Below are 12,021 nucleotides of genomic sequence, written 5' to 3' on the forward strand. Positions count from 1 at the left end.
TTCCACCTTGCCACATACAGATCTGGGTAAACCGCCTCAGGACAAGTGACTGCCCCGGATCGCGCCACACTGACATTGTTGATGCAGAGTCTTTTTTTACATCTTTCCGTTCCTTTTCTCTCTTTACGTCCAGGTAATCAGGTTTAGGATGGCCTTTCCTTTCCTCTCAGGCATCCTGTACGTTCAGGACATGCGCTTTCAGTGGCGTGGCGTCGGTCTGGGGTGACTGTACATTGTGTTGAGGTCGTGTCGTCGTACGGCCGTCTCGGTTTTGCGGGGTGCGCATAGCTTGGGGTGCCGAAGATATATGGCAGATGATGAGCGCGGAGACTGTGCGGCGTGCAACAGGACACAGCTTTGCAGCGGACGTGCTGGTCACCTTGAACTGGGGTGACACAGCACTTTGGTCTTCGACTGGACAGGACCTTCTCGATGAGCCTGTCAACAGCACCTGCCCAAGGGCGGTGTAGAGACAGGTGACATGTACTGACTGTACACTAAAAGAGACGAAACGAGGGCATGGCACCTATGGGTACCACGCCGGTCCCCTTGCAAGAGTGGACGGGTGGACGAGTGGACGCGTGGCGAACCTCAGGAACGCACGAGACATGTCTCTCTGTTCAATTGTCCGCAGCTGCAGCTGGCCCCCCGGGTGAAGTCTACATGTCCCCTGGGCTCAATAAACACCTCTACATCGTCCCCGTGGTCCCCGGGGACGCCAGAGAGGCCAAAAATGACGTTTGACGGGGTCGAACCGCCGACCTTGTGCGCAACAAACGACCACTGGAGGATCCAAGTGTTAAGCACACGCTCTAACCAACTGAGCTAAATCGCCGATGATGTCGTGTTCTCCGGCCTCCAGTGAGCTTGTGCCGGAATGGAGAGCGATGGAGAAGGATGGATGCTGCTTGATTTTAGCTAGGTGCCCCCTCGAGACCTGATAACAGCGGGGTAGAGGGTGCACGTTGGTAGAAGGAAGTCGGTGAGGTGACCAACATTTTGGCTATTTTTTTTAACAGACTGCCTTCCGTGTTCTCTCGTTGTCGTGTTGGGTTACTGTCCTTCTCTGACTCAGTAGTAAGGTATACGACATTCGGGTAAGCGTGAGCCTCGTGGCCTCTCGTGGTCTATCTACTGGTCCCCTCGCCTGCGGTGGGGACCGGTGTCTGGTGGTCTCTCACAGGCAGTGCCACAGTCATATGAGCCGTCGGGACCCTGGAGGTTCGGACCAAACCTATCTATGAAGGTTCTACCTGTGTACATGAGCTAGAGAGCAGTATACGTGGTCACAGTAACTGTATCCTTGGTTCTCTAGCGAATATCTAGCGAATATATCATCTCCTGTCTACAGGGGTGTACGGTAAGTCTTCGTCCAATTCGGGCATGGACGCAATCCACATAACATAAAATGTCCCTCTGACCTCGTGCATGAACCTGTATCGCTTTCCAACTGTCGCAGTTATTACTTCATGGGTTGGTACATGCACAGCCATAAATCTGGAGATATTTACACCATGTTTAGTTTAACTGTATACTCAGGAATCGATGGCCCCACCGCTGGCTTCTATGACTGCTCTTATCCTGCAAGGTCATCGCACACTCGCGTGGTCAAAAACTTATCATGCACCCCTGTACAACAACATTACGTTCTCTCCACTAGCACTACAACAGTGTAACCCCTACTACAACTGCTCGCCGTCGTACTCTACCACCGGGTCGCCCTGTATCGTGTCATCTTGCATGGTCTCATTGTGTCCAGTGAACGCCGCTGCTGTCGTTTAACGGGGTTATATTTGGTCATATACTCTGATGTCTGTCGCATGTCCTTCAATATTTCCCCCGGTACCAACAGCCCATCGTCGTAACCTGGCAGGTCACAGCTAACCGGGATAGAGGCTACGGATGCCCCCACTCCCAGGAAGGGACCCGCCTTTCACGCTGCCACTTACTTCCGAGGTTCATAATATAAATATTGCACGACGACTGCCGCCACGAGCAGGCGGTGTTAGACATGGCGCTGCCAGGAATAGTCGAGTCGGGTGTCAAGGCCATCAAGACATACGGCCACTGAATAATAAAACGCAGGCGCGGCTGCTCCAGTCCAGGCATTGCCGTCGAGTGATGCGTTGTGGTGGCTGGCCGCGGTGACGGGGCTACTCATGGTCTGCCATCGCAGTTTCTTTTGCCGTGGAAGACGAGGTAAACTGGACAAGGCCCATAAGAGAACCACCCAACTGCCATAGGCAGTCACAGCAACCCCTCTCCATGACATCCGTGGCTCTTGGACGGTTCAATGAATTGTCCTTATTTTTCCAACCGCACACCATACCTCCCCGCTTGTCCACCACCATCCGCCCACCCAACCACCCCCCAACCCACCCCCCAACCACTCCCAAAAACACACCCCTACCCACCCAGACCCACGCGCACCAAAAGGAAACCACCCTTGATGCTCTCAAGGGGATCATACGACAATGACATGATTCGAACATGTGCTCCCGAAGGAAATTGATTTCGAGTCAATCGCGTTAACCACTCCGCCACATTGCCAGCCCTGCTGTGTTCTCCTGCATGAGACGATGTCGGGGATGTCTTTGGATGCATGCATTGGACAGGTGGAACGAGAATGGCGGACGGTTGAAGGTGGTCGGTTGTTGGTGGTGGGCGTGGCGGAGGTGATGGTGGTGGTGGAGGCGGGACGTTGGGTGGCGGATGTGGCGATGATCGGCGGTGGCGGCTGCGTGTGGCGCCGATCAGTGTGTGTACCAGTATGGATACGATGCCCACCACCGCTTATTCGAGGCAGCGCACTGGGTGTGGACGGCGGCGGAGGCCGATGGCTACACGTCGGGTGGTGCCCACCACACATGGGTGACGTGCCCCGCGCCGCTTATCGCCAGGCCGCCAAGAGGCAGCGTCGTCGGCGGCCATGCACGTCACCAGTGCTGACTGTACGCCCGGCGGGTATGCCGGGTCATCGCAATGGCCCCGCACGTCACGTCTCCACTGCCCGGTGTCTGCCCACATGGTCTCAGCCTTGTGTCCCAGTTTGTCAACATCGTCGTATCTAGCCGCCCACCCATACCTCGGCCCATCGGCTGACCTGGGCCGAGTGGAACATGCGTACCCAGGAACATGTGTACCCAGCATACACCACATGCAGAAAGAACACATATAGAACATACCGGATATTCTCGGGGGGGAACGATTACCACCACGCGGCCAGTGTGCCATGCGGTCACGAGTGAGGCGGACGCACATGTCTTCCTCCTGCAGTCGGAGATCACACATTCAGGGAGCCAGCGTTCACCTCTTCACCGTCTCGCCACAACGAGTGCAAGTGAGGTGCCACGACCATGGCCCGTGCTGTGGCTGAGCAGAGAATTTACATGCTGCTGCTCTTGGGTTGTGATTGGACTGGGGCGTATCGCTTCTCCGTGTGATCTATCTCCGGGACGGCGGATATTGATTGATTGAATGGGACATGGCGCGCGAACGTGTCGGCGGCGGAGGGGCGCCGTCCGCTCCGTTCACAGGCCAGAGATCAGAGAACGCAGCCACCGGCGCGTTCCCGCGATGCGCCGGCGGCCTCGTGGGTGTGGGAGGGTGCGTGTGTCGTGCGTGAGCATGGGCGTGAGAACACCTTGGAACATGTTCCCAGGTTTTCCATTTCGGGCAGTGACGCATTCGCTGGCAGAGGGAGGTCTGATCTCTACCATGGTCAGATCCTCCATGCAACACATGTACCACACATGCCCGCAGCGTACACCGAGGTCCGCACACGCATACCGGGATCCCGGACATTGCTGGGCGGAGACACCGAGACGACGACGGCCCAGTGCGCGTAGTATTCGCGGAGACGGCGCGCGCGCATGTCATGTCGTGTCCTCGGCCGGCGTGGCAATGCTCACCCACACGCCGCGCCGCGCCGCCGCACTTTTGCGCGTTATCCCAGCGACCGAGCAAAAAACGCCACCCGGGGTTTGCCGTTGATCCACCTTAGCATCTCTTTGCGTTTGCCAGAGGGACATGGATCCGAAGTGAATCCGGCACAATGCGATGGAATCTGGATCTGGACGGCGGCTGCGCAGTGGGCATGAGGAAAGGGGAGCAGGGGTAGACGCGGCGAAGCGCCACATAAGTGCGGGGTATGCAATTGCGAGACAATGTCCAGGATTTACCCAGGATCGCAGGATTCTAAGACATGCCCAGGACGAGCGGCTGCCGACGGCTGTACTAGTGTTCTCTGCTGTCGCTTGTCGGCAAGGTCGCAGGAGCGAGTCGCCTGCGGGGTGGGCACAGAATCACAGAATAGAACTGCGCGGTAGAACAGATCAGCATCAGATCAGCATGTTCTGGTGATCTGGGATGAGTGGTACACGACCGGCGGGTCGGGACGGTCACCCGTCGCGGCCGCCGACGGGTACAGCAACAGTGAGCGCCACTGCGGGACGCCCGAGATAGATGTTCGTTGGATCTACAGCACACCGCGCAGATGATGGGCATGTGTGTGCGTGCTGGGAGAGTGAATTCGGCGCAATGAAGCACCGAGGTAAATGAATGGTTAATGGCGACGACGCGTTTGGCCTTCGTATGCACGCACCGCGTCACTGCGATCACAGCCGAGCTGTGCCGGGCTCTCACTCGGCCCATTTCAACAAGTGTCACACGACTGGTGTAGCGGTACCGCGCATCAATAGCACCGAGCCACCGCTGGTGGCCATTGCGGTGGCTGGGCGTTAATCAAAGTGCCTCCCACAGCAGAATCAACAATGGAACCAAGACAGCCAGCCATATTAGCACAATCGCTAAATGCCCGTTTCTAGTTGCATACCCGCAACACACCAATGACACGCCCCCCACTACAGTGGATCCAGTACCACGGACTACAATAGTCCACATGCAGACAGCGTGCCAAGGCCACGACGTCGTTCCCACCCTGTGAGACGCCAAGTTGCCAAGGTAGGCCCCACAGTGTTAACATCTGGGGATGACAAAAGACACCCCCCGGGGGGGAGAACGTGGATTCCTCGGCCAAATGGCTTGCTGTGCTCGTTTTCCTCGACCCCAAACATGTTTTGTGGGGTCGGTTTGTTACCTGGTCGTCAGCTGATCAGCACCCCGGAGGCCGGAACATTCGCGGCGAGCTCGGCTGATGTTGGGGTGTTGTCGTCGCCCCGCCTTATCGGCGGTACGGCGGGGGGTAGCGGGTGAACACGGATGTCGAGTGGAGCAGCAGTCGAGCGACGGATATTGATGGGGAATTGCGCCGATGACGCCGAAGCTACACCCAGCTACACCCGTGCTACACCCAAAGCCAAGGCCTTGCTGGGTTCACGGAATGAAGCCTTCCATGGAGCAACAGAGCGCTCGAAAAGGAACGGCCCGGGCTCGGTGCAACGGCCCGCTGCAGGGGGGTTTGAGTCGTGTTTAGATCTGTGGAGTGGTTCAATCTGCAGGAAGCGATGCGGCCGGGAGGGTCGCCGGCGCCGACTGCCCGGCCGATGCGCAGTTTCAAGCGCTCTGGCACTCTGGGCTCACGCGAGCAGCAGACCAAGGCCTGGTTGGTGGATCAACAGGGTTTTGGGCTGGGCAAAACGGAGCTGCCACATGTCCTTGTGCTCGACAGCCCTTTCAGCGTTCTCGGCGACCACGCCGGCAGTCGACGGGTACTGTGCAGCTAGGCTGGTCAAAATGCGCAGTCTCTCTGGCCTCTCGTGCGTTGGATCGTTGGAGCGGTGCAGGCCCCGGTGTACCGGCCCGGACAGTCATGAGCAGGGCCACAAGTGCGGGGTCAAGGGCTCACCATGGGCGATGCGTGGTCCAGCCTTGCGTAATCCCAGAGTGAGCGTTTCTGTCCCTGTTGGGGGAGTGAAAGAAGCACTCGCCTGTGGCCTTGCCGCCAGTCTTCGGTCCAGCGTCCCTGATGCATAGGCCCATGGCCCCCTCACACGTGCTCCTCCTCCCGCAGCACAACCGGGGGAGTCAACAGGGCGATCAGCATCTCTCGGTCATGTTCTTCCGGTCTGCGCGGTGTATGGAGGTGTACCCCCCTCATCGGCTAGTCTCTTCGGCGGCGGTATGTGCAGCCGAGGCGATGCTGGCAGTTTCCTTTCCTACCTCTCTCTGCCTTTCCAGCACACCGAGCTGTCTTCGCTCGTGGTGTTTCACCACAGAACAGTAGCAGGCGAACAGTCTATTGTGTGTGCGGGGAAGAGAACAAACGAATGGCTGGCCACACACCACACACAATGTAGCTCGGGTCACAAGCACGTCAGCGATCAACCCAAGAGAACACTTCCGGGCCCCGCGGCGTAAAAGAGACGTCACTTGGCACCTTGGTAAACGACGGCTAATGCGGGCGGAATAACGCTGGAGCAAAAAGGTGGTGACTCGTTTGGGTTTTCGCGGGCACAGGCGGGCCCCACGGCGAGACGTGGTTATGCACCGGCGCACCGTATATGCACACGCACCATATGCCGCTGCGCCGCGCTTACCGCTTGCGCGAGCCATATGGTCGGCGGGTTCTCGGGGGGGGGCCAGGGTGGGGTCCAGACGCGCGCGAGGACGGATAATGGAAGACCCGTTCAGTAGGCTCTTTCCCATCCCCCCGCCCGCCCGCCCGCGCCAGCCCAGCCCAGCCCAGGCTGGACCGCAAGGGTCCCATATGGACTGGCTGGCGAGACCTTTGGCCTGTGGGCGTGGTGCGCGGGAACGCGTGTGTCGGCTGGCCGTGCCGGGCCACCGGGCCCAACGGGGGATCGCAAGGTGACAAGGGCTGGTTCACCCACAGGGTGTGGGGGCAGAGAAAGCGAGAGCTTGGGGCCAGACCCTTCCTTCGGGTCAGTCGGCCTGTAGGTGTGTGGGTGCGTGCTCTCTGGGGCCGGCAAAGGAAACGAGGAAACATTCTTACTTGTGCAATGGGGGACACCGGAGAACACATCCTTTACACGCGCCATCTATCCATCCTCTCACCACTCATTCTCCATTACCCCCCCTACTCCCCACCCAGCTCATATCGAGCGCCGGCGCGGCCGCGTTCGCGACAGCGACATTATCCTTGCTCGACACCACTGTGCACCTTGTCGTGACCCACCATAGTGTGACAACCTGGTTTTCCCGACCACCACCCAGCGAAAACCCGACCCCCCTTCCCCCACCTAAACGAGTAGCCGATCTCTACCGCGTCTACTCTCGTCCCACCCACCCACCCCATCTCGCCGCTCATCCCGTCCCAGCTCTGTGCATCACAGAGCATTCATCACTGCCTCCTGGTCGTGCGATACGCATCTCGTGTGCATCGCCACCACCACCAACCCACCACAGAGACGTGCACCGAAAAGCACCCAGACTTTCGGCTCATTGCACGAGCGGTCTCTGACGGCCCGCTCCCCTCCGGACTCCCGCGGCAGACACACCACTCACACACCCATACACCGCACTCCGCTTTTGCTCCTCCGCAGCAGCACCGCCGGTTTGAATCAACACGCAAGACTATAGAGTTACGTGCACCCATTCCTCACCCCCCTCGCGTCTGTATACTCTGCTGCATCGCCTGCGCAGAGCACACGCACACCCAACCGCTATCCACGCATTAGGGCTTCTGAAATAAGCTCTCGTGTGGTCCCCGCAACCACCCGCGCTTTTGAGACACGCGCATCCCCCGCGCCCAACACCCCCAGCGGCCGCACCCAACGGCCGTGTCACCTTTTCACCAGTACTGTAGTGGCAAACCCGAGTGAGTGTCCACATCCGTTTTACCATTTGCCTCTTCACTCTCAACCGCACACACACCTATACCTCTCTCCCACCTCACATGTCGGCCCCCACCACAACTCCCAAACACTCATCCTGACACTTTCCAGGCGCCGTTGAACACGTCGCAACTGCCGCTGCATCACACACACCACCCACCCCGCAAAACTGTTCTCCATCGCACGCCACTCTTACCCCTTCCCGCTCGGGATAACCCACCGCCATGGACGACTTGTCGTTCCAGAACTACTGCATCGTGTGCGACCACCTCATTGAGGCTCCACAAGATCCAGAGCCCGCAGCCTGTTTGCCCTCGGTGGCAAAGCAAAGCAGGAAAAAGGCCCAGGGAACCATTCGGGTAGGTTTTTTCTGCATGAAAACAAAACATCACGCGATCAGTCGGGTTGACACTGTTGTTTAGGTCAAGAACCCCGATGGCTCCACCACCATCCGCACCGCAAACGGTGTCAAGACGACGCGCCCAGCAGGACCACCCGTCCGCCGCTCGGGTTCGGGTATTCGTCTTGCCACCAACGGCGCGAACGACAAGCCAAAGTCACCAGTGCTCCAGCCATCGAGTGGCGAGGTCACGCCTCCCCTCGTGTGCCAATCCACACCAGTTGCACCGCGTTTCGTCTCCAACATCTACTGCTCGCAAAAGTGCCAGGAGACGGACAAGGGCTCCACCGGGTTGACGCCCGAGGGTCTGGCACATGCCATCCTGGGCATCAACACTGCCTACTCTGACGCCATCCTCGTCCCCGACGCCGTCAACAAGTCGTCTCCCCTTGCCCCGCCTTCGCCACTTCTGGGTAGCGACACGGACACATCGTCGGCCGCTTCCACCTCGATTGCCGCTGCCATGCTTGTCCCCGAGGCATCGCTTTCAGTGTCCCCCATGGCCGCGTCTGCGCCCAAGACCATCGACTCGTTCCGCCTGATGCGCGACGCACCCGATGCCGGATGGAGGGACCTGTCGCGCCAGCGCCGCAGTTCCATCGCCGCGGGCAATTGCCGAATGGCCCCGCTCGAGCCCGTGGTGGCGACTCCCGCCCAGATTGTCATGTCCCGTCAAAAGTCGGGTGGCGTTCACCATGCTGGCTCTGTTGGCCAGTTGGCCTCGGGACCCCGCTCCCCGGCTGGCGCTAGCTCGGATTCGCTTGCATCACTTTGGAACAACGAATACGAACTGGCGGTGCACCGCACACCTTCGAGTGGCGGCGCCATGCGCGCCATGACCCCAATGAACCCCGAGGGGCTTGCGGCGAGGCGCTCAATGTCGTCTTCGTCTGATGGTTCTGGCATCCAGATTGCATCGCGCGGTCTTCAGCGCGACACATACTCGCACACGTCGCTCGGCGGCCTCGCATCGCCTGGTCCGGGCACCTTTGCCGAAGTCGGCAGTGCTCCCAACCAGCACGACTACTTGCGCCGCTACGCCAACGCGTTCCCCGCTCGTGACGCCTGCGTGTCGCCGTCGCTCAAGCCCGTCTCGGGTATCCAGACCCCGGACTCGCGCTCGTCGTCGGTCGCCATTGCCAACGCGCGCTCCAGCGTCACCATCCGTGCTCGTCCTCGCACTGCTTCGGGCACCGCCACCTGGGATGCCTTTGGCAAGGCCGAGGTCCGTGAGCGTAGCGAGCGCAGCGAGCGCACCCGCCGCAACCTCGCTGGCAGCCACACCGATCTCGCCACTTCCCTCCCTCGCGTCTCGCCCACCACCCCGGAGATGGAGCACACCCAGTTCCGTGGCCGTCACGCCATCGACTCTACGCCCAAGCAGAGCCTCGAGGTCGAGAACGGTGGCTGGTGCATCCGCTACGCACCCAACTCGTCGTCGTCGCGTTCGCGCTCTCGCTCCGCCAGCCGCGAGGCGACTGTTCCCGAGTCGCCCGAGACCCGCGCGACGTCGTTGGCGCTTCCTATCCCCGTCCGCGCCCGCCCCGCGACTACCGTCATTGCCAGCAGCTCGTCGACTGCGCGCAGCCGCACCCCTCAGTCGCGCGTGACCACCATGCCCGCTCGTCGTGCCGCGTCGTCCATGACTGTGCTGCCCGACCTCGCGGCTCTCCGCGTCGGCTCTCCCTGTGCCCCCGTCATGTCTCCCGAGTACGCCTCCCCCACCTCGCGTTCCATCCCTCGCGCCGGTTTCGACTGGGAGGGCTCTGGCTCGCACCACCGCACCTACGCCCTGCCCCCCGGTGTGGTCACCAACCCGAACAAGGGCTTGTTCTACTTCAAGGCGTAAAACCTACCTGCCCTCACCGCCACAGTTGTGTTTCCTTCTCTCTCTCATGTCCCCCCTATTTCTTGTCCTCGTTTTTTGTCGGGCGCAGACGGCGCGCCCCTAAGCATTTTAAACATCATTGCCACCACCACCACGACCCACGACCACAACACAACACAACAACACCACACGTCACAACCATTTTCGCACCACAGCCACCGGCGTGGCTGTAACATACCCCGCACACACGTCGCATTTGTCATAGCATATCCCATAGCATCCTGTATTGCCGTTGTACGACGCATGGAAATGGAGTGCATTACGAAGCCAGCCAGCAGCAGTGCCAGGTGTTTTCTCGAGCATTTTGTTCCACTTTCCCGCAGCTTCACACCCATTTAGACATTCACACATTTACAAGACTGCACTTTCCCGGAACCGAGCCGCAACGGGCCAAGGATGCTAATTCTCGTTTACGAGAGGGCTGATGGTGTTTCGGGCACACGAGCAGAACGGCACGTTGTTTGTGTGGGGGGGAGGGGTTGGGGGCGCGGGGGCGATCGATTACCCCGTGTGCCCGCATCTGGACACAAACAAACAGAAACCATACAATCTGTACGTCATGAGCGGCAAGTCCCTGCGTTTGGGTCCAGAATCATGGAGTTGGCCTGGAGCGCGCACACCAGTACAGTACATACACACGCACACGGATTAACCCCCTCCAGCGGGCCCGAAACGACACACACACAAATGGGCCAAACCAGTACGAGGCGGGACGGGTGGGGAGGTGAGGGGGTGGTGCCATGAGGTCATACCCACACGCACACCTGTGCTGCATAACCGCCGTCAGCCGCTCGATGACTCGATGAGGACCTGGTGACCGGGTGATCGTCGTGAGTTACAGGAACGACGCGAGACCGTCCTGCCTGGGTGCTGGGTGGCGAAAAGCGCCGTCACGGGCCCCCAGCGGCCAGCGGCCAGCCGCGGTGTGGCCGCGGGAGTGACAAGACTGGCAGAGAGAGAGGTCTGGACCCGGACCGTCGACGTGTATCTGTATCTGTATCTGTAGTGGGCGTGCTGCTCCATCGCTCCGCCAGTTACCAGGAGAGCCGCAGCGGAGCTATGGAGCGAAGACGCCGGTCCGGACATGGAAAGGGGCAGCGCGGGGTGTGATCTGTGACTTGAGTGGACTGGAACTAGTCAGTTCCATCATCGGATCGATGTTGTATTCACAAATTCACATTCACATTCCATCCATGTATGTCATCGTGAACGGGGCCTGGCCTGACCAGCCATCCCATCGTGCATCGTGCCATGTCATCTGCCAGCTGGGACCTATGGGTTGTGTACTGTACTGTATCTGCTGGGTGCAGTGTGCAGGCAGGGCGGGGTGTCGCCGTAGTGTCACTGGGCATGGGCACACGGTGGAGCTGGAGCGAGCAGCTGACGAGACGAAATGACGACACAGATCACAGATCACAGATCACAGAGACATGACATGTGCTGCTTGCTCTGCCTTTGGTCCGCGTCAACACGGGCTCGCATCGGCAGCACATGACAAGACCTGTATGTACTCGGGCTAGTTCAGCGGAGCTGTTTACTCGTGCAACTCCACGCCCCACGTCAGGTGTCCGGCGTCTGCGTCTGCATCTCCCGTCGAGCACATGCCTCGCTCGCGCACAACATACACATATGCACGCAGCCTGGAGCACATGCGCGTCGCCGTGGAATGGCATGCCCCGGCCGGCGAACCATGCGCGGCACTGCGGCATGACAGTGCGCTTTGGCTCTGTGGATCTGTGGAGCAGTAAACAACGCGTGCGGCACAGTAAGGTAAGTGTAGCACATGACGGTGGCAGACTTGGTTTATGCGGGGCCTGGGTGGTGCACAAGCGGCGGTGGTTGGCACTCGTAATTGGGCATTATGCTTGAATATTAAGATTTAATCGTCACCACTTGTTTGTCGTGGTTTGTGCAACTCGAGCCCGCCACATCTTTACGTGTGCTTGCATCAAAAAGCTGATATTCAACGCCTGGTAGCT

At 59.5% G+C, this 12,021-nt stretch overlaps 1 protein-coding gene and 2 non-coding genes across 3 annotated transcripts; 1 reads left to right on the plus strand and 2 right to left on the minus strand.

The window, feature by feature from the left end:
* Positions 1–734: 734 nt before the first annotated feature.
* On the minus strand, positions 735–835 carry EHS24_002616. The gene has a single exon. It is a non-coding gene; the product is annotated as a tRNA-Val (tRNA).
* A 1,634-nt stretch (positions 836–2,469) lies between these two features.
* Positions 2,470–2,550, minus strand: EHS24_002617. The gene has a single exon. It is a non-coding gene; the product is annotated as a tRNA-Ser (tRNA).
* A 5,428-nt stretch (positions 2,551–7,978) lies between these two features.
* On the plus strand, positions 7,979–10,003 carry EHS24_002618 (uncharacterized protein; the record flags this gene model as incomplete). Its single annotated transcript, XM_028618350.1, has 2 exons — positions 7,979–8,113; positions 8,177–10,003. The coding sequence occupies 2 exons, from the start codon at positions 7,979–7,981 to the stop codon at positions 10,001–10,003; spliced, it is 1,962 nt and encodes a 653-aa protein (XP_028473306.1).
* Between the last annotated feature and the right edge of the window lie 2,018 nt (positions 10,004–12,021).

This window comes from Apiotrichum porosum (assembly GCF_003942205.1).
Source record: "Apiotrichum porosum strain DSM 27194 chromosome Unknown scaffold_13, whole genome shotgun sequence".
Classification (NCBI taxonomy): domain Eukaryota; kingdom Fungi; phylum Basidiomycota; class Tremellomycetes; order Trichosporonales; family Trichosporonaceae; genus Apiotrichum; species Apiotrichum porosum.